The 22,969-nt window shown below is 42.0% G+C and overlaps 1 protein-coding gene across 6 annotated transcripts in view; it reads right to left on the reverse strand.

Moving 5' to 3' along the window:
• Window positions 1–16,826: 16,826 nt before the first annotated feature.
• Window positions 16,827–22,969, reverse strand: part of GSDME (gasdermin E) — a 49,664-nt gene continuing 43,521 nt past the window's right edge. For all 6 annotated transcript variants that reach the window (XM_075586789.1, XM_075586793.1, XM_075586790.1 and 3 more), the window contains exons 9-10: window positions 20,203–20,276; window positions 16,827–18,658 (exon numbers count right to left, since the gene is read on the reverse strand). In XM_075586789.1, coding sequence (XP_075442904.1) covers window positions 18,425–18,658; window positions 20,203–20,276 — 308 coding nt within the window. In that variant the 3' untranslated portion in view covers window positions 16,827–18,424. The remainder of the gene's footprint in view (window positions 18,659–20,202; window positions 20,277–22,969) is intronic.

Here is a 22,969-nt window from a genome sequence, read left to right on the forward strand (position 1 = left end):
GTCTGTTGGCTTATTTTAGTAGTAACAGCATCAACAAGTAGTGTATCCCATTGCATATGCACACAAAGCAATATAACAAGGATTGTACAAAGATGGGTATATTACAAAAAAATAGCCCTCTCCTCAACAGAATTCTATACTGTTAATAAAGTAGATCCAAAGATGGATATATGAACAAATCACTAAATGTACTATTTAATACATGAATAGGACATTGATTTCCATAGGACCAAAATGTTGGCTTTGGCTAATAAATGTTATATGTATTGCTTTACTTTTGTATTTACTGCTTGATTGGTGTGTCCAGTTTTGGATCTATTCACTTGTATGGGGAGATTAATGAAAGTGCAATAGCCATGATCACATGTTAAGTGCCAATTACTTAACATGCTAGCACACCACTATGAATCTTCCCCATAATATGCAATTATGAGGTACAGTTATCTGCAACAAGTATTTTGTTAACTTTTTTTTTTAAGATAATAGGTTAAACTGATCTGAACAGAATTCTTTAATTCCCAGTCAAAAGATGTGGGGCCCATATTCAGTAGGCGTTCTTCTCATGGTCAGAGCTGCAGCAGGATACTTCATTTGCCGCATATTGTTTCTGTAATTATTCTTAATAATCTACTTGATTATTAGGTTATATTTCTCTCCCAGGCTTCCTTGAGTCTTTCGGAATTTCTTAATAAAACTAAAGAGTCATTGTTATACATTGGGGAAGATAAATCATTCATCCTTACAGATCATTTTTTTTCAATGTAATTTGGGTCACTGGACCTTAAAAGTAATGTAGATTACCTCAATCCTTCGCCCTCTCTTCAGTCTCTGCTCAAGGTGTACAGTAGTATCAAATTTGTGTAAAAATTGTGTTTTTGTCTGTGTTAGCAAGTGAAGGTTTGGTTAGTGCCGAAGGCGACATCCTACTGGACAATAATGCCATTTAAAAAGCATCAGCTAGACTTCCCGCCCGGCTGCTCTCAAAAACAATTTCAACAATTCCAAGACCTCAATATCAGGAGGGTAGCAGACTTGCTGAAGAGGAAATCCTGTCCTTCCAAGAGCTCCAAGCTAAATACCAAGTACGTGACCTCAACCCGTTTAAATTCCTTCAAATTGGGCCTTCTCTCATAGTGCTCTCCCAAAACGCCATATTTCCCAAAACTACCAAATTTGAATCCCTCTGTATCAATGGTTTGTATCAGAAGGGATTGATCTCAGAGATCTATAGGGGTTAGAGAGTCAACAGCAGAGAATCCAAGCCACGCATATATGCAAAAGTGGTGTGCAGACCTTAACCAACAATTAGATATGGATGATTGGAAGGACTTCTGGGAGGCAGCCTCCAAGACCTCAATTTGCACGATCACAAAAGAAAATATTTATATAATTCTATTTCAATGGTACCTAACCCCGAGTAGACTGAGCCAGATCTTCCCTGGCACGCCATATTTGTGCTGGAGGGGATATGGTCAAAGAGGAGACATGGCCCACATCTGGTGGTCATGCCCACAGATCCAGGGGTTCTGGTCTAAGATACAGAAACTACTCTGTGAAACCCCGGGGTTGGAAATCCTCCTGGATCCTCTAACCTTTCTGTTGAGAAAACAAGTTGATGGCCTTCCCACTCCCCTAACCAAACTTCTCAGCCATCCTAACTGCTGCAAGGTGCTCTATCGAAGCTGCTTGGAAGCAGGTAGAAGCTCCCTCAAAAAATACGGTCTCTAAAAGATTTACCACGGTTATGACCATGGAAAAACTTACGGCCATGCTCACACAGAAAATCCCCCCGTTCTACAACACCTGGGGGCCATGGTTGGACCACCAACCCCCAACTTTCCCATAAACAAGTACCCCCAGCAAGAAAAGGTTTAAAAAGGAGTCGGTCTCACCACACACCAGACCTTTCACCCATCCCCTCTGTTTGTCAACCACACTACTCCTTCCCCGCCCCTGTCCGTCTCCTCCCCCCGCCCCGAACAAAAAAAACGAAAATGCCTTTCTGGATTCAATGTCTTTCTGGATTCAATGTCTGTACTGTACTTGTTATGTACATACGAATGCAATGTACCTGTATATGTTCCCTGTTTGCTTCCAATAAAGGATAAAGATTGTTTAAAAGCTTAAAAAAAAAAAAAAAAAAGCATCCGCTAGAAGGTGCTTGCATGTGCTGATCTGCGTGACTGGTGGATTTCAAGTGCTGGTTGTATTAAGTGTGCAGTTATAACTAGAAGGAGTTTGAACAAGGAAGGGGTTAAACAAGGTATAGTATATTGAAGTACAGTTTATTGTTAGTACTTATAAACTTCATAGTTGCTAGAATGAGCAGGATTGAAAATGCCACTCAATGCACACCTTGCCACATGTATGTGCACTTGGAGCAGCTGTTCCAAGGAGCATACAGCTGTGAGAAGTGTGAGCATGTGGTATCTTTAGAGTCAGAGATTGCTGATCTGAAGAGGAAACTTGCAATATTGAGGGACATTGACAATCTTGAAAGGGGTTTAGTGCTCTCTGAGCAGGCCCTTGCTTTGACTAATGGTGAAGATGGTGGCGCTGTTAGTGAGGAGCAGGTAGCAGGCAACCATATCAGAACGTAACCGACTAATGTGTTAGGCCTAACAGACATGGGCAAATATGATACAGCGTGATATGTGCAAACAGGACTCACCAACTTCGACGACCTTCCTGAGAATTACAGAATATGGAAGTCCACATTCAAAGACGCAATCCAGAACTCAGCCTGCTAACCAAATGGTTGGGAAAAGAATCCATAGAGCATGCAAAGAGGCTCAGGGCAGCAAACGTAAACCGCCCCCAAGTAGGTCTTCACTTAGTATGGGAAAGGCTAGAGGAGTGCTATGGTAGCCCTGAAGCAGTCAAAGATGCACTCTTCACAAGTCGACAACTTCCCCAGAATTACAGCCAAAGACTACTCAAAGTTACGAGAGCTTGGAGATCTGCTGCAGGAATTGGAGTCTTCAAGAGCAGTCCAATTGGGTCTCAACGTCTTAGACTGCTCGCGGAGTGAAACCCATCTTGGAGAAGCTACTGTACCTTGCAACCTCCAAGAGGAAGAAGCCAGTCGCCTTCCTCCCTTTCTAATTCTTCTTGAGCTTTATTCGCAAAGCAGCAAGAACAATAGATGACCCCAGCTTCATCCTAGGTACACCAACCGCACCCAGTACAAGCAACCTAAAGAATGAAGGAGCGGTGACAAGATACGGTAGCACCAGAACGCCTATCTCGGTCCACAGGACAGACGTGCCTTCTGAAACATCTACACGTCCCAATCATTCTACCGCTCCAAGCAAGGAGACAGGGGACCCAAACAGGGAATGCCCCATACACAAGAAGCCACACCCACTTAAAGTGTAATAGGTTTAGGATGAAGCCCCTAGAGGAACGCAAGAACTTAGAGAGTTTGGAGTTTGCTTCAGGTGCTGCGCTTCCATATCACATCTAGCCAAAGACTGTTAAAAAGCCATCAAATGTGCTGTGTGCAACAGTGACAAGCACGTAACATTTCAACATCCAGAGTTGCTGACACTTGACCAACTCAACAACCCTTCCTCCATGACAAAGCATGGTGGGGAGGAAGGAGAAGAGAAGTCAACATCTGTCACATCCCAGTGCACCGAGGTTTGCGGAGAAGGACGTGACCAAAGGTCCGGCTCCAAAATATGCCTTGTTGCAGTATATAAGGACATCCTAAGGTTGCACAAGACCCACAAACAGAGCAACGGACCTCACAACGTCCCATTTGCCAAAAGACTTGACCTAGGGTGGGTGATAGTGGGCAGTGTATGCATTGGCAAAGGGCACAAACCAGACTACGTTGACGCCCGCAGAACAAATATAATGGAACATGGACACATCCCTCTCCAAACCATGTCTTGGCCATATCCAAGTGACAGGAAGGTCTAGCAAGGAAGAGAAACAAGATCATACCCGAGAACCACAAAACCAGTCATAGGGGAATGTGACAATGGCCTAGGATGTTCAGTAGTCCAGACGACAAAAGATGAGTCAACTTCACTAAGGAAAGAAAACAACCTCCTGAAGGTGATCGACAAAGAGATCGTCCAAAATAAGAAAAACAAATCGGACAATCCTTCTGCGAGCAATGGCACATATCAGACGCACAGCCATTTCTCTCCACCAAATGCTTGGAGGCAAAGCAGCCAGCTGGCATCTACACAATGGTTGCATACTGTCAACAAAGTCACAGAGGCAAAAAAGACTGTTCTCTGACACGGTCAAAAAAAAACAGTTGCAGAGACTTTGACGAAGAGACCTTTTGGAGCACCCAGCCATCCTTTACCTTCCCCTCAGAGAAGCACTTCCCATAGCAGAACACCTCCCTCTCATAGGTTATTCTCCTGACAAGAAAAATCTGCTAGCACAATCCACATCTAAAACTTTTATATTTCTGTTAACTCCCCTCAATAAAGTTGAAGAAAATAGAAGGACTTTGTGTGCTTTAAAAGGGGATGAGTTAAGCTACATTGACTTACTCACATGCTACATATGGGCCTGGGTCCAGAATAGCCACTACCAGTCTAAGTTCTTTCAAATCTAAAGCTGTCTCACATTTTAATCTGGTCTGTAACTGTTACATACACCTATAATATACATTATCTCTAACTGTGCATGCAATGTCTTGTATATAATGTATACCATGTTCACTTATGTAACTATGTATTGTAACCATGTATTATTTGTCATCTTTTTTTTTTTTTCAAATATTTTTATTAGGCATTGATACAACAGGTGATATTAAGATACATTTCGCAGCCTAATACGTAAACATTTTAACCTTTTTTGGGGGGGGGGGAAAGAGAGACAACCTTGATTGTCATTGAAGAGGAAGTCCTCGTAGAAGGAGGGCAGGGGGGTGGGGGGTTTGCACAGCCGGGGGGCCACATTCCAGAGTCTGTCAGTGTCGGGGGGGCAGGCGCGAGGGCTTGGGGTCCGAGTTTGATCTCTGGGGAGGTGTCTACGTTGGTCCCTCATCTCGTGAGTAGTATCCAGGGCTCCCATATCTTATAGAATGCGAAGAGCTTTTGTCTGAGCATTGCTGTCAGCTTCTCCATTAGCATCACTTCACTGATCCTTTTTTTAATAGACCTTTTGGAAGGGGTGGTTTGTTTCTTCCAGGATGCCGCTATCTCACATCTAGCCGCAGTGAGGATAAAGGAGATTAATTTTCTAGTTGGACGTCCAATTCCAGGTATTGGCCTTGCAAGTAGGAAGGTCAGCGGTTCTATAGGTAATTCTAGGTCTGTGACCTCTTTTATCAAATTGTGGACCTTAGTCCAATATTTTATAATTTCCGGGCAGGTCCACCAGATGTGGGCCATGTCCCCTCTAAGTCCGCAGCCTCTCCAACATAGGTCCGACGCCAGGGGGTAGATCTGACTTAATCGCACTGGGGTGAGGTACCAGTGATAGAGGATTTTATAAATATTTTCCATTGTTGTGGTGCATAAGGATGTTCCTGAGGCTGCCAGCCAAATTTCATCCCAAATCTCTCTCTCTGCTGTGATATTCAAGCTGGCTTCCCATTTGAGCATATAATCGTGGTTTTGGGGGGCCACCGAATTTTCTAGAACAGCGTATATGTCGGAGATTAGTCCCTTTTGATAGGTATTTGCTTTACAGAGCCGCTCGAATTTGGTGAGAGGGGGGAATTCTGGACCTACGCATATTTTTTGGGCGAAGTGTCGAATTTGTAAATATTTAAAAGTGTCCAGTTCTCTGATCTTATATTTGGCGCGTACTTCTTGGTAGCTCAGGAGCCTTCCAAGGCTTAGAAGATCCGAGATCGCCCCAATCCCCCTTGATTTTAATTGTTCGTAGAGCTTAGAGCTACATCCCGGGGGGAATTTGGGTTATTGGATAGGGGCGTGAGCTGTGGGTTAGATGAACACAACTTCCCAGGTAAGTATTGTTGCTTTTAACTTTAGGTTATGTGCTTGTCTATCTCCCCTGTCTAGACTCCAAAGGCAAGCCTGCAGAGAAGGCATTCTGGCATACTTGGACTCTATTTCGATCCAGCAACATTTGGCCGGGTCGGTGTTCCACATGACAGCTTGTTTCAATTGTGCTACTACTGTATGTAGTATTTGTGGATGTCTGGGACAGCCATACCCCCTCTTCCTCTTGATGCCATCAGGACCGATCTTGTTACTCTGGGTCTTTTACCCTGCCAGATGAAGTTGAACATTCTATTTTGTATGTTTTTTAGATCAGTGCCAGGTACATGGACTGGGAGTGTCTGAAAATAGTATAATAGTCTAGGGAGTATGTTCATTTTAACGGATGTCATTCTCCCAATCCATGAAATCTGGTAACCTTCCCACTGTTCCAAGTCTTTCTTAATCGTTTCAAAAAGAGCTGGGTAGTTATCTTGGTATAGGGCTCTTTAGTGTCTTGATATATTTACTCCCAGGTATTTAATATATGAAGAACACCATCGGTAGCTAAAATTCAATTTGCGTAGTTTCACTTCAATTTCTGGTAAGCTAATATTTAGGGCTTCGGACTTTCCGCTGTTTATTTTGTATCCTGACACTTTGCCAAAGTCCGACAGTTCTCTTTGAAGGTTCGGAAGAGAAGTTTGGGGTCTGGACAAGGTTAGGATGATATCGTCAGCGAATAGGGATATTTTATAATTTGTCTCTCCTATGTCAATGCCCTGAATGTTCATATTGTTTCGAATTTTGGTCGCAAGTGGTTCAATCGTGAGGGCAAAGAGAAGAGGCGATAGGGGGCACCCCTGCCTTGTGCCGTTTTTAATTTGAAATCTCTCGCCTGTTCCGCCTGGGAGTTTGACCGCAGCGGAAGGGTTCTGGTAGAGAGCCCGGACACCTTCCAGGAAGGTATCTTTAAAGCCAAATTTTTTCAAGGCATTGTCTAGGAATAACCAGTCTATCCTATCAAATGCCTTCTCTGCATCTAGGCTCAGTAGCATTGCCCTTGTGTTTGACATGTGGACGTGATCAATTATGTTTATTATTTTGCGGGTATTGTCTGCGGCTTGACGCCCCGAGACAAACCCAACTTGGTCCGAATGAATAAACCTAGGTAGGATAGGGTTCAACCTGTTAGCGAGTATCTTACTGTATAGTTTTAAGTCGTTGTTCAAGAGGGATATGGGCCTATAACTTCCGCACTGGGTCGGATCCTTTCACTCCTTATGGATTATTGCTAAATTAGCTGAGGACATTGAGGTTGGGATTGGATTCCCTTCCATGAAGGAGTTAAATAGGTCTAGTATGTGGGGTGATAATATAGGTAGGAATTTCTTGTAGTAAATTTTTTTATAGCCATCAGGTCCCGGCGCTTTAGAGGATTTGGATGCCTTTACTGCTGCTTTCAGTTCCTCTAGTGTGATCTTCCCATTCAGCATATCATTCTCCCCCCCTGTTAGGGAGGGTAGGTTACAGTCGTCGAGGTAGTCTACTATTGACGCCAATTCGGCTGACTTTGGGGTAGCGGTACCGGTTCTTAGATTGTATAATTTGGTGTAAAATTTGGTAAATTCCTCTGCAATTTTTTTCTCATTATAGATTATCTCACCAGACCTATTCTTAATCGCTGTAATTTGTGATCTTTTTTGTATGCCTCTTAATTTGCCAGCAAGAAGTCTATCGGCTTTGTTCCCTTTATTATAATATCTCTGACCCGTCCATTTTAGAGCTTTTTCTACATTTTCTAGTTGGATATCCTTTAATTTGCTTCTAGCAGCTGTCAATAGCTTGTAGATTTTCCTGGATGGGTTCAGTTTATGTTGCTGCTCAAATTTTATAATTTTATCTGTAAGCTCTTTAATTAGTTTTGCTTTGACTTTCTTCCTATGTGATGCTATTGAGATAAAGTTACCTCTGATAGCCGCCTTATGGGCTTCCCATAGGATAGCTGGGGATTCGACCGTGCCAAGGTTCAGTCTAAAGTAATCCTTAAGGGCCACTTTGATCTCTCTTTCTACCTCTTTATCGTTTAATAGGGAGTCGTTTAGCTTCCAGCTATAAGTAAATGTTTTTACAAATGGGGTCGTGAGGTTTAGAAAGATGGGGGCATGATCAGACCACGTAATTGGGCCTATATCCGTGTTGGCCATTGCTTCCAGGATATTCTTGGTGGCAAGGAAGTAGTCAATACGAGAATAGGTCTGGTGAGGGGCCGAGAAGAAAGTGTAGTCTCTTTGTCCCTGGTGCTGTGCTCTCCAAATATCCACCAAAGAGAATTCCTTTATAATATCTCTAAATTTTTTCCCCAGCCTAACTGCTTGAGTTGAGTGCGGGCGTCCTGGCGTGGAAGACTTGTCTTCCGCTGGATTGAGTGCCATGTTTAAGTCTCCTGCTATTATTAGGGATGACAGATATTCAGAGTCAACCTCTTCTAATACTTTCTTGAGAAAGGTCGGCTGATTCTCATTGGGGGCGTAGAGATTGATCAGAGTGATCGCGGATCCTGATAGTGAGCCATACACAACAATGAATCTACCCTCTGGGTCAGTTGTTATTTTTGTTAAATTGAATGGAGTGCCCTGCCAGATTAAGATGGCTACTCCCCTTTTTTTACTACTAAATGACGAGTAATAACTCATAGGGAATGTATTTTGGAAGGTTTTGGGTGGCTCCTGTGATGTAAAGTGCGTCTCCTGGAGAAAAACAATATCCCCGTTGAGTTTTCTTAATTCTTGAAGGGCAAGCCTCCTTTTCCTATTGTTCTGGAGTCCCTTTACAATTAAGGATACTAGTTTAATTGATCCTTGTTTAGCCATAGCAACCCTTATCTTTATCAAGTTTTAGGACCTGTCCCTTCCCACTAGGGTCGGTCGTTAAGTGATTAGTGAAGTGATGCTTTCGCCTGTTGTTGGCCTTGGCTGGCAAGGGTGTGGGGAGAGGTGTGAGGGTGGGGGGCCTGCTGGGACAGTGTCAGCAGGTTACAGAAAGAGAAGAAAGTAGACCTTGGTGTGGTCTTAATGGAGCAAGACCGACTTAACTAGTAGTCGGTTTGTAGGGTATAAGACCCTTGGGGGGTGGGTCCGGTGACGGCAACCGTCAGGAACGGGCGAGGTAGAGACCCTCTGGTTCTCTATTTAGCCAGTTTTCCTGTTATTACGTGGAAGTAGAGGAGGGGTGAGAGTGTGTGTAGGGTGGAGTGTGGGAGCAAGTGAACACGCCGACAGGTATCATGCCCGGCATGTCACCTCTTTGATTGAGAGACATCTATTAGTTAGAGGAGAAAAAAAGGGGGGGGGGCTAGGCATTGGGGACTATGGATGGGGTTATATTTTGATTCCATACATTTGTTTCTCTGCCTTGACCTGGGAAGGCCTGTTTAGGTTGGGAGCGTGACCAATATAATGTAAATGAGTCTGATCTGATAGGGTATAGATTCATTCCTGCAGTGTCTCCTAGGGAGTGTAGGTTGTCCTCTGGGAATACATTTTAACCCCAATGGGGGTTCTGTGTAAGAGTGGAGGGGGGCTTACTGCCCTGTCGGCGACGCGGGGCTGTGTCACACACGGCCCACGGGATGTAAGGAGGCCGTTGCCTCCCCCCTGAACTCTGAACCCCCTGGACCTCGGCTGAGGGACACGCGCCAGAAGGGTCTGTAATTTAGATCAATCCATAAGCCTACTTAGGCGATGGATGCTAGTCCCAGCCAGAGTTAGGATGTTAAAATGTTAGAAAGTTAACTGTTTTTTTTTTTTTTACGATTATATTCTAGACACAAAGTTAAGTGAATCTCATCTCATCACTTCCCCCCCTTTCCCCTTCCCCTCACCCTGTCCCCTTCCCCATCCCCTGATAACCTTAAAGGTACTAGGTATAGTAGCTGAAGACTTCAAATAAATATTGTTCCTTTAATTGAAAGTTCCTATATTATATGCAAAACAAATGTGCTATATATATGTCTCCCACTTTCCCCTTCTTCCTACCATCCCCTCCCCCTTCCTTTCCTTCCCCCCCCCCCTCCCTTAGGTATAGTAGATGCAGGTTTCAAAGAAATACTGTTCTCATGTTCAAAAATTACAATGTTAGGATGTCGTATAGCAGAGAAAGTACACTACTCTATATTATAAGAAAAACAAATGTGCTATATATATATATATATGTCTCCTACCTTCCCCTCCTCCCTGACTCCTTTCTCTGGGGGTCGCGTTCTTCGGCAGCCCAGGAAGCAGGGGGGGTTAGGCCAAGAGCTCAGGCCAGCGGGGTCATATCTTCAGGGTATCGGATGGTGTAGAATTTCCCTTTGTGGTGTATGATCAATTTAAAAGGAACCCCCATTTATATTTAACTCCACTGTCTCGTAACAATAGAGTTAGAGGGCGCAGTCCTTTGCGTCGGTCTATAGTTGTTTTGGACAGATCATTAAAGACTTGGAGGGGCTCTTCCTGGAATTGTACAGGGTCCTTCTCACGGCAGGCGCTCACGATTTTTTCTTTGGCCGTGTAACTATGCAGGCGGACGATCGCGTCCCTTCTCCTGTTAGGGTCATCCGACCTCGGGCCTAGCGCGCGGTGAGCCCTGTCAATTTCCAGTTCCCTCTCCTCTAAGTCGTCACACATAGTCGTGAAGAAGTCCTTGAGGTATTCTCGGAGATGGCTAGGGAGGACTTCCTCAGGGACCCCGCGTATTCTAATATTCTGGCGGCGGTCCCTGTTCTCTTGATCCTCGAGCCCGTCCCGCAGGGAGCTCACCTCTGCACCCAGCCGGGCGATTTCCTCGTCAGCTTCTTTCTGGCATGTGAGGGCCTCCTCCAGTTTGGCCTCTAGTGACGTGGTTCTTTTGGTGAGGCCTGATATATCCTGTTTTAGCTCATCGACCGCTTCTCTCAGGTCGGCTTGCAGGGATCGATATAATTTGCTATGAAGTTCCTCTAAATAGGACTTTGTGATCCCCTCCTCTGTGGCCAGCATTTCGGCAGGGCGGTCTCGATCTGTTGTTGTGGGTTTGGCACCTTGTGCGCCGGGCGGGGAGGCGCCATCTTGTTTTTTTGTGCCTGCGTCCGAGCTCTGTTTAGCCGGCGTAAAGTACTTTGAAACTCCCTGTCCGGGTTGGTTTTTCGCTTTATGGGACATCTCTATATGTTCAGGGGTCTGATCTGTGTAATTTGGGGTCTTAAATTTCGGGGTAAATCTTCTTTAATTTGAGTTTATCCGTGAGGGTCTCAGGAGTTCTCCTCTTACCTTTCCGTCCCGGATGACGTCATCGACACGCCCCCGTATTATTTGTCATCTTAAATCGAAAACGAGAGGTAACTCTCAATGTATTACTTCCTGGTAAAACATTTTATAAATAATGTTCTAGTAATTGCACTGCATTTTAACAGATTTAATTCAAAATAATATTATGCAGGTTATCTCTATCTACCCAAGTAACAGTAGCATTATGTTGTGTATGGAAAACAATTACCCTGCGCTACTTCCCAAATTGGCATTCATTTTATTAGTAGAATCATACATTTTTAGATCAGAAGTCTTTATCAATAAATGAGTTATTTACTTGCATCTTTTGCTCAAAAAAGGATTTAAACCTCCTAACCAAACCAAGGTAAGCTCGATATTAGCAGGTACCTCCACTAAAACTTCTTCTTTCACATTATCTTCTCACAGAACCTCTCCCACTATTACAAGAAAAGGAAACAAGCTTGTTGAGCAACTCAGTCTTTGCATGTTGCCTTTTCTTGTAATATTGGGGCTCATTCACTAAACTGTGATAAGTGGCTTAGTGCATATTAAATGCCCTTATAGCATAATATTGCCTGTTTTGCTATTCACTAAACCTCGATAACAGTGCAGTATCGCGCTCTAACAGCTTTTTAACAAGCTTTAACAAAAAAAGTAATAAAAGACTTTTTTTTGCCAAAACTGCAATTCACCAAGCAGTGATAAGCTTATCGAACTTTAAAATTTTGCAATATTTAGGGGCCAGCTAAAGGCTGGTGCTAAAGACATTGCAGGATGCATAAAAGCATTTTATTTTTATTGGACAGGATTGATACTGCAGGCCGGAAGGGGCCCCGAGGGTCTCCAGGATCAATCCTGTGCAATAAAAATAAAATTGCAGCCAGTTTCATTACCGTAGCAGCTAACTGCTAAGGAAATGAAAGGGTTAAATAGCAGGCACTGCTTTGTTGTTGGAACAGCGGGTGGGTAAAGCTTGAAGAGGGGGAAGGGGGGTCAACTGAATACCTTCATGAACACGAACTTACAATCATCATTTTATACGGTTACATTACCCTTTTCAAACACTGTTTCATTGTATACTAGATTTAATTCCATTGTTACTGGTCCTGTATTAGAGCGCCCTTACCACTTCCTATATCTACATTATAGCCCATTCCCTTAAAATATGGGACAAGAACTGCAGACGTAAATGTGTCTCATCTATCCCCTCGGCTCTGACACCAATTAGATCTAATCCTGACTTTGCCCGAGACTACTACTCAACTATATACAAGATCTGGGAAGGGAAAGGAGTAACAGCTACATTTCTATAATTAAGTGAAGAATTCGACCTACCAAACAAACACATCAACATATTCAGCTGAGACTCCTCGTCTCCTCGACTGATCGTCTCCTCGACTGATCGTCTCCTCGACTGATCGTCTCCTCGACTGATCATCTCCTCGATCCAGACAAAAGGAAGTGTAAATAGGCCTCTAACCACCTTCGAGAACCTATACATTACTAGAGAATACCATAAAGGCACAGTTGCTCAACTATACCAAATTATATTATCACATGCCAAAGTACAAACAAATAAACATTTATTAGAGTGGGAAAAGTAATTTTTGGGATGGACACATTTACCCTGTGGCTGTATCTTCTGGCCTAAATAGGATACAAACTGCCTAGTATCCTAAGAGCCCTATATATCCAATTTAACGCCTTTCCCTGGTTTCTGACACACACACAATATTATTTAAAACCTATACATAAACACAATGACAATAACAGTACATAAACGCCTATTAAACCAAGATTACCCTACATAAAACAAAATCCTAGAAAACTTTTGAGGGAGTTATCTGATTTTACCTCAGAAAAAAAAGTGTGAAAATACCAAATTGGCCCCTTATTTATAGCCTCTTAAGCACCTGTTATCCTCACCAATTGCGAGAGCCACAAGCTCTCACAATGACAACCAGCTGACTTCCCATATCTGATAGATACAGGCATACCCCACATTAACGTACGCAATGGGACCGGAGCATGTATGTAAAGCGAAAATGTACTTAAAGTGAAGCACTACCTTTTTCCCACTTATTGATGCATGTACTGTAAACGTCATATACGTGCATAACTGATGGAAATAACGCATTTGTAACAGGCTCTATAGTCTCCCCACTTGTGTACACCTTTGGTACAGGTAGGGAGCTGTTATTGCTGTTCAGGATGTGCTGACTGGCACATGCGTGAGCTGCCGTTTGCCTATTGAGCGAGATGTACTTACTCGCGAGTGTACTTAAAGTGAGTGTACTTAAACCGGGGTATGCCTGTATAGAGTTCATACTTACTATACAGGAAAAAAAATTATGATAAAATTACAGGGGACGGAGGGATTGGGTGAGCCTTCATCTGGTTCAAGACGTCCCTTATGGCTTAAGGCCTACAATTCACATACTGTATTTCACATGTTCCTTTCATTGTTGCCTTTTCTTTTTATAGTGGGAGAGGTCCAGTCCACAATGAAACATGTTTTAGTGTAGGTACTGTATCTGCTAAAATGGAGTTTACTTTGTCGTTTATTTAGTACAGAAGCTTTAAAATCAATCATTTTTTTTTTAATCAAAAGATACAACTAATGGCTCCTCTGTTAATAAAGACTTATGCATAATTGTAAGCCAATTTGGGAAGTAGGACAAGTTTTTTTAATATTTGTTTTTCCATTAATTTATGACCAATTCCCTACCAACACTGCAAAGGCATTTAAAAATATGTTGTTATATTGGTAGGTTTGAGCTCACCACATTAGTTTTTTTGCCAAAATATGTTGTGTATGTTTTGGCTTTAAGAATAAGAATGTGCACAGTTCTACATTATTCTAGTGTGACTTTGAAACAGGGCCTTCATTAGTATCTGCCTGGGAGTCAGAAGCCATAAACACCGTCCTTTCCCTAATGTAAAAGACTGAAATTGCATTCATATCACGCAGTCAACTCCTGCATAATGGGAGCTATTGTAACTGCTAAGCACGCTTCTCCAGCACTGACCAGACGTTCTATATTTAGAAATTTATGCTACAACGGCCAGTACTGAAAATGTAAAGTGGCAAGATTTTCCCCCCCTATGAAACATGCTCGGTGGAAAAAAACAATCATAATACAGGTTATTGTCTCAACACAGCAGAATACAAGAATAAGAGATTTGTATTCCATAAATGTCAGCGTTTGTACTTATGAATATGTATTTCCTCAAAAGCATGTTAGTAAGTGAAGACTGAGGCCTGGATGCACTAAACTTGGTTAAGCTACAATACTTAACATCATACTAATGTCACGGTAAGAGTGAAGCTGTATACTAATGTTAATGATGAGATGCAAATGAAGCATTATAGGGCTTTTGCAGTATGTGGAACGGTGTTATGCCACAGTTAAGCATCATTTAAATTACGTGGTGTTATTTCTCTTGACATAATCTCACGTTATTGGAAGACAACACATGGTTATGCCACAATAATGTGACGGTAAGCCTACAGTATGCTAATGGAAATGTCGTTTGGAAGTAAAAAAATTTTTTTTTTGCATATAACTAGTTTAGTGGATACCACGTTAACTCTGAGAACATAACCCCAGTCCTGTTTTAGGTAACTTCACATTATATTCCCTGACATCTAAACCTGAGCGAGTTAGTGAAAAAATAGAAAATGAGCAGGTTGCTGCCACATGGAAAAGTCTTAAACATTGCTCATTACACAAAGAGATTTCGATATTTAAGATATTCTCAGACATCTGCTGCTTAACTGTGTAATGGCCGCTTTTACATGAAGAATATAAATCTCCAACACCCTTTTCTTTTGGCTCCTGTGCAATGATACATACTGTAAAAACTGTTATGTTAATGCCACTTTAGTGCTGCCTACAATCAATTGTGACATATTTATCAACAAATAACACACTCCTGGTGGCAGGCACACACAATGCTTATGTTAATTATCTGGGTTATAATGGGCAGTGTTCGACAAACCTATACATTTGCTCGCCCCGGGCGAGTGGATTTAACATCGTGGCGAGCTCCTATTGGCCCAAGCAGCATACGTTTGGTACTAGGTGGCGAGTAGATTTTTTTTGTTCGGCGAGTAGATTTTTTGGTGATTTGTCAACCACTGATAATGGGTATAGAAAAATAGGTGTACTCGCATGACCCCTTGTTTGAAACTATCAAGGTTGGCCAGTCCTTACTCCAATTCGTTAAAGTGCTAACAGCAGTTTTCTTTATGGAGAAAATTATTGGGATCGGAGATCGAAAACCTCAACTGGCCAAAGCTGGCTCTGGTAAACTAGCGAAAGGCTTAATCCAAATAGATCCCAAACACAGTCTGCAATCTTTCTGTTTCTCATGAAGGAATATTTTCCAACCCCCCTCCTGTTTCTGGCAATTACATTTCTCGACTGGCACAAACATATCGTGAACGCTGCAACATTTGTGCCAATTATATTTGATTGGTGTTAAAGTAAGCTAATTGGTTTTAGGCTAAAAACCTGTCTTATTTACATATCCATTTAATTTCATAAATGTTTTGCTTCCTGAATTACATTGTCAATCTGTCTGTGGATCTGTGAATTCATCCGCGCTCTTTCCAATTTTTGAATGGAAACTTTTTGTCATGGCATGTCTCTTGACCTGAACATATGAATATGGGGAGATTTATCAAACACTTGCAGCGAAGAATCAGGTTAAAAAAATAGCATCAGACTTGTCAAAGAAAAAATCCTATTGAAAGCAATAGCATTTTTCTTGATAAAAAAGGTACCCCCCCCCTGCCACCCATTTATAATACAGCTGCGAAGATGGCAATGTGAGAACAGGCACAATATTCACTGTAGAGGAGTTTCTAGTGTTAAACAATAACAATACAAACAATACAAAGCAGGATATATTCTAGAGCAAGAGCTCTCACACCTTTCCTCGTGAATCAAATTGAAATAAAGTGTGTTGGCTCATTCGTTAATATGCCCATGACATGTTTTTGCAAATGAAAAGCCTGGTGTCGCTGGTGGTCTTCAAGGATATGGTTGAGAATGACCATTGTAGAATAGAGACTGTACTGTATGCAGACACGGTGAATCACAATTTCCTAATCTTCTTCAAGATGCCTGCAGCACGGTTTTGATTCTGTTTTGCTACTGAGAGCTACATCAACTTTGTGACCGGAGCATTGAACAATACAATACTCTCTCTAGTGCAGAGGTTCCCAACTCCAGTCCCCAAGGACCACTAACAGTGCAGGGTTCAAAGGATAACCCTGCTTGTGCACAGGTGGTTCAGCCAAAATTATTGGGGCACCTGTGCTGAGAATAGCCTCAAAACCTGCACTGTTAGTGATCCTTGAGGACTGGAGTTGGGAACTTCTGCAGTCTAGTGAACTTGGACTCTAACATCCTCAGCAAGAGAATAAAGTAAGCTGCATTGTCCTACCTGTCTTCACACACCCTGCTGCCAATTGCAGGAGAAAATACAAATATATCAGATTGAAGGCTAAAAACAACAGGCTCTTGCTTGTACACCGTGGAAATGACTCTAGGAAACAATATTAAATTGTATTATAAAATAATGAATATTTTTTTAATATGTAATATTGTTATATATTTTTTTTTTTTACAATTATTGCAATAAATGCAGAATAAAAACATCAGGATTCAAAAGCATAGCCAGTCTGTTCAGTGCTTAAAGGGACCTGTAATACACTACTCTAAACTGCATGGCAAGCTCTTCAGCAGTGATGTAGTTTATGCAACACACTACAGTAGGATTGCTTTATACTATGCATGTTCATTATGAGGGGGTCACAAACATGCCCTGCAGCTTTAAACTAATAAAGTATGGCGAATAGTGATTAATCATTTAAATACATACCCAAGCACAGACTTATTTATTAGGCTCTCCATTTACAAAGAGGCATATTAGTGATGCTTGGTGAATGTGCAACCCTTATAGAAAGGCTTTTATTACTATTAATTATTCAAATTCCCCCAAAGTCGTGCAGAAAACCTCTCCAAATAATTAGAGCTACATCTCTCTGAAGGGCTGTGCTTACTGAATATTTTTAATACCTTTAGATAGTTTGTACTGGTGAGAACAGACAAACCCAGACATCTTTCCTATTTGTGAGAAGCTAGCACTTACAGGGAGAATCACAAAGTACCTTTTTAATGTAAGCCGTGGGTGACCCCTCATAGGCAATGATGTTTCTTTTAAAATGATTTTGTGCGTCTCTAGATAAATACAGATGTAGCCTGTTTAAATTTCCCAGTGGCCGAGATAGAGAAAGCATTTTGCCGCATATCATTCTGTTGTGTAATATTTCCGCAGCTTGCTAGGAGAGACTGCAGCTGAACGGGCTACAACTGCACATTTTCATGGCTTTTAACAGGGACATGACCCAGCGTACCGCAGTGGCGAGGCACTCTGACATTGCTGTGGGGCCTGCATCTTAATGAATTCATTTCTGCATGGATTAAATTAGAGCCGCCATACCCTACATACAAGAATTGTCCTGCTGCTCCCCTGCACTAGCTCAGTGGGAGAAGACAAGCTGCAGAACATGGTAGATGCGCACAGGTGCTGGGAGTTGCGCTGCCGCACTGATTTCTGGGGCTTGATTTCCACCCTGCATAGTGATTGGCAGTTTTTGGCAGCAACAATCACAGATTAGTTGGTGAAAATCTTGCCACATAAGTCTGTGCGTCAGCGAGACTTTGACGCGGTTCTTAAAGGGACCGACTGGGGGAGCTGGGTCACCTTGATGGATTTTATTTATTTTTATTTAAATCAAGCTTGATCTATGCCCTTGGCTTAAAAATTCATTACAAACATCAAGTTAAAGTACACAAAAAAGAAGAAAGTCTGAATTCTCATCTGTACATATGATCACTGTTCAATTTATCAATAAAACTGAAATAAAAAAAAACAATTAATCAACTCTCACCATGTTCCTCACATTAAAAAAAATGCATTTTGCAGAGCTGAAAAAAATAAGCTTTTAAACCTCTTTGCAGCTCAAGCAGATGTTTGTGAAACAAAATATAGCTGCAGTTGGTAACTTTATAAAATGTAGTAAGTGGTTTCTTCTTGTGTATTTTTTATACATTGTTCTAAGGCAAACTAGTACATCATCAAAATGCGATTCAATAACAACTGTATGGGACATGGTGCAGTATTAACAATAAACGTAATAATTCACATCTTTAGGTTCTTTAATGCATGGAAACCTGATATTGCAATGTACAGAATGTGTGGTAGAAAGCCAGGCTCCTTGGTAGTTGCTGCTTTTAGGGTGTGTTCATTCATTTCAAGATTCATGTTTGATGAGGAAAACAGCCTTTGTACAATCTGAAATCTTCCTTGGTCGATAAAATCAGACAGCGACGGGTCTGTCCTTGAACAAAGTCCTTCGTCTGATGCGATGTTTGGCTTAATTAAAACAAAGAGCAGAGCAATACACCATTAATATCTCAGGAGCCTCAAGGTTATGATTTATTGCTTTAAACAAGTACATTTTATAATGCTTTGCAGAAGCATAGTCACACAGCCTGTAAAGTCCAGTTTTTGTTGGATCTAAATAATTAGATGTGCTGATACAGCTGAAAGTGACCATTTGCTATTAGTTCTATGTTTATGTACAGTTTGCAAAAGAGTTCAAAAAATTCAGAATGATAAAAAGGTCAGATGTTAAAAAGAAAATCATGTTAATTCTGAGTGCTTAACTCTAATCACTGGCCAGACAAGTGGGCATAGACATACTGTACCTTTACATGCTTCAATGCTGCTATAACACAGTGGGTAACAACAGGTTAAAGATTAATGGAATTAGTTATGGAATGTTCACATTTACATGTCACCTTTGCACAGAGTCCCCGATGAGTCACCATAAAATGACACACACACACAAAAAAAATGTCTTGCAACTTAAATAAAGCATCTCATTAACAGCATAAATGTGTGGTGTGCAAGACTTCTGTTTTCAATCTGCACTCCAGTAGTGGCTATCTCCAGGGTCCATGAATGAGAAGGTCATATACCAGAAGAACAGCAAGTTCAGTGATTGTAAAATATTTTTTACACTTTGCATCTCGTTAAATACCTTATTGATACCATTTAAATTGTGACCTTTTTACATTCAGAACCAATATAAGAAAATATAAATGATTAGTGGAATATTATTTCTAATAGCCATCCTGTGAAAATAATACATTTCGTTAACCTATACATTGAAACATCTGTATTGCATCAAATATATTTTTGGTTGATATTTATCTAGCCCCCTTCTGGGGACAACTAATTCTATAAGGGGTTAACCACCTTAATGGTTTAGCTGTGTGGGCTCATTCAGATTACTCCTCTCTCCATCATGTGATGTAGGATGACTATGCAGAAGGGATGCCACTCTCTTGTAGGTCTTGTGACCCGTGATGTCAATGTAGGGAGTATAGAAGGTATATATAGCTCCACCCAATGTTCTAGAAACAGGTTCTTCAGAGTTCTGACTGGGATCCTCACTGTGAGTCCTGTAAATAGGTTTGTGTGTATAGTTCCGTGTATAAAGAATTGTCCTGTCACCCTTTGTTGTTTCCAGTTAGGAAACGTACCCTTAAAGAGGCAATCCAAGCCATTTCTCTCTCCCTCTCCCCATTCCCCCTTTTCATTACAGGATTGAAGCAGCCTCTGAAGCGGAACCCCAATCATTTCAGCTCTGGGAACCCCCCGGAGGTACTTTCCTCTTTAGGGGGTGCTGGTAGCCATTCCAGGGTTCAATATATGGCTGCTTTTCAAAGCTCCCGGGTCCTGCATGCTAATAAGAAGCAGTGACGTAATCTGGTTTTACTTTAATGGCGCAGACGAGCGCAATTTAAAATGAGAGATTTCTCTGCTGCAACTTTGCACCACAAAAGTGGTTTGCAAAGCTTGCTACATAGGCCCCAATAAGTGATGAATGATCATCTTAGTAAATTACTTACCAAGGCACACAGCCCAGGCAACAGCTGAAGTTCACAGCAAGTCCCAAGTATCGCCAAACAGGAGTCTGACATCTCTGTGGAACAAACAATGCTATCAGTTTACATAAAGCAGTTCGTATTAAGATACAGTAAAGGTGATTTGGTGCTCAAGCATGGAATCCCATTATTCTGAGTATATGAGGGGGACACTTCTGGGACATGAGATATAAAACCTTTAAAGAGCTCCAGTTGCCCTGAAGGCAGGGGTAAATGCACAAAGACACCCCCCCCTAACCTCATTGGGCTGGCCCCAGGTAAGTACTCACGATTGTGTCACCAGTAGTCTTTCTCAATCTGCGTGCAGTTGCCAGTAGGGAGAAATCCAGTGCAAATGGGTTGGTGCAACGCACAGCAAAAAAAGGGGGTGATGGCAGGTCTGGCAAAAATATTTCTTTATTGGGTGGACATAAAAACAGAAGGCTGCAACCTTCTACGCGTTTTTGTCTGCACGAAACGCGTAGAAGGTTGCAGCCTTCTGTTTTTATGTCCACCCAATAAAGAAATATTTTTGCCAGACCTGCCATCACCCCCTTTTTTTGCTGTGCGTTGCACCAACCCATTTGCATCGTATTAAGATACAGCCTGACTTCGCACAGATCAATGCTAATTGAAGGCGTTAATATTTTTTTTTTTTCTTTTAGATGGGCAGTTTCTGGCTTTCTGAAGTAATTTTCTCTTAGTTAGAATTCCTAACTCATGTACATGCGGACATCACTGGAGACCTTTTTAAAGAGGCAATTCAAGAGACACTTCATATATTAACCATATTTCCTCGATTCTAAGACGCAACTTTTTTCGATTTTCACGTCTGAAATCGGGGTGCGTCTTAGAATCAAAATGCTTAAAAAATATTTTTTTTTTAAAACACTTTGATTCTAAGTGTTTGCTAGGGGGCACTAACCCCCTCCTTCTCACTTACATGTTTCAGGAGAGGTCCCATGTCAGCGGAGGATGAAGCCGGCAGCGGCAGGACAGGTCCCACGTCTGCAGAGGATTTAAGTTGGGCTGCGCGTATAATGCCCGCGACGGGTGATGTCACCCGTTGCCATTAGCGAAAGTTATATTTCGCTTTCCGGCGGCGTCGCAGGCTTACTTGCATTTCAGTGGTTCAAGGGCTGTCACATGAGGCGACAGCCCATGAAAAATCAAATATTGCCAGCTTCCAAAATTCGACGCTCCTTCGCTCCGTCGAATTGTCCCTGTCGCGCTTACTATAAGCGCACGCAGCGGTGCCAATGCATTTGGTTTTGGGCGACGTCGCCCGTCGCTGGCACTATACGCACGGCCTTAGACATCGGGAGGAGCGGCAGGAGAAGACCATCATAGCATGAGACCTGAGCAGAAGGAGAGCGGGAAGTTGACCGGTGTCTGACTTCCGGTGTTACAGCGCGCTCCTCCCCAGCCGTTCCCCTATGCCGCTCTCCTGCTCAGGTCTCATGCTATGATGGTCTTCTCCTGCCGCTGCTGCTGCCGCCACCCCGCCATCTATCTTCCTCTGACATAGGACCTCTCCTGAAACATGGTAAGTGAGAAGTAATTTTCCTCGATTGTAAGTGCCAAATCGATGATGTGTCTTACAAGTCGAGGAAATACGATATATATTTGTTTGTGCTAATATATGCAGCCTTTCATTACCTTTATTGAAAACTAATTACCTAAGCTGACGATCGATCAGCAAAGATCCTGCTTCCCAGGGTTCACTAAATGGCTGCCTTTCAGTTTCACTAAAGCAGCTACAATGTATTTTTAGATTACGAACATAATATCTATGGTTACAGTTTGCTGTTAAAACTGATGGGAATATTGGCAACAAATTATCACAAACAGGAAATTGTTGCAAAGATCTTGCAGTGCTCGGGAGGTTGGCTAAAACCCGCTATAGAAAACACACACACACACACACACACACACACACACACACACACACACACACACACACACGGTTAATTTAAAAAAATGAAATATGATCTAAAACTACAAAATTCATTTATTTAATAATTAAAAAATCATATATGATATTGCAGGAATCACTCCCGACATGTTGTACTTAAGAGTTCTGCAAACCAAAATACAAAAAAATGGCACAATGATACTGAAAACAGAGTTGAACCCTTTCAATGCCAGATGAGCTTGCATCACTGTGCAAATCAGCATGGAAAGATAGCAGAGATATCTATTATTGCATTGAGAATGATATACTCCTACCAGCACTGCAATGTTTTTATGCTTTCACTAAAAACAATAAAACTGTAACAGACAGATATTTTAATAGTTTTTCTTACCAACCAGAGGGGGCAAAAAACCCATCATTAAGGACATTAAAACCAGGGGTATATATGTCCTAAATTTACATTTTCTTTTACACAAATGTGACTTCAAAGACTACAGCGTCTTCGAATGCATTAGAACAGTAGGACTCCTGAATCTCCCACTCATACTGTGCAACTGAAATACTATATTGCCCGTTTGTGCCTCCAATTTCCCCTCTGTAAACAACACTACACACCTTGTTGTGTAGTGTACAAGGGATATGAAAAGGGGACATCAAAAGCAAGGCCACAGTCAGATCGTGCAAGAATAAGGGCACTGAACTGTGCTAGAACAGGGGTGGCCAACTCCAGTCCTCAAGGGCCACCAACTGGTCAAGTTTTCAGGATATTCCTGCTTCAGCACAGGCGGCTCAGTTGAAGATATTCCTGCTTCAGCACAGGTGGCTCAGTTGAAGTTG

This window comes from Ascaphus truei, chromosome 2 (assembly GCF_040206685.1).
Source record: "Ascaphus truei isolate aAscTru1 chromosome 2, aAscTru1.hap1, whole genome shotgun sequence".
NCBI lineage: Eukaryota > Metazoa > Chordata > Amphibia > Anura > Ascaphidae > Ascaphus > Ascaphus truei.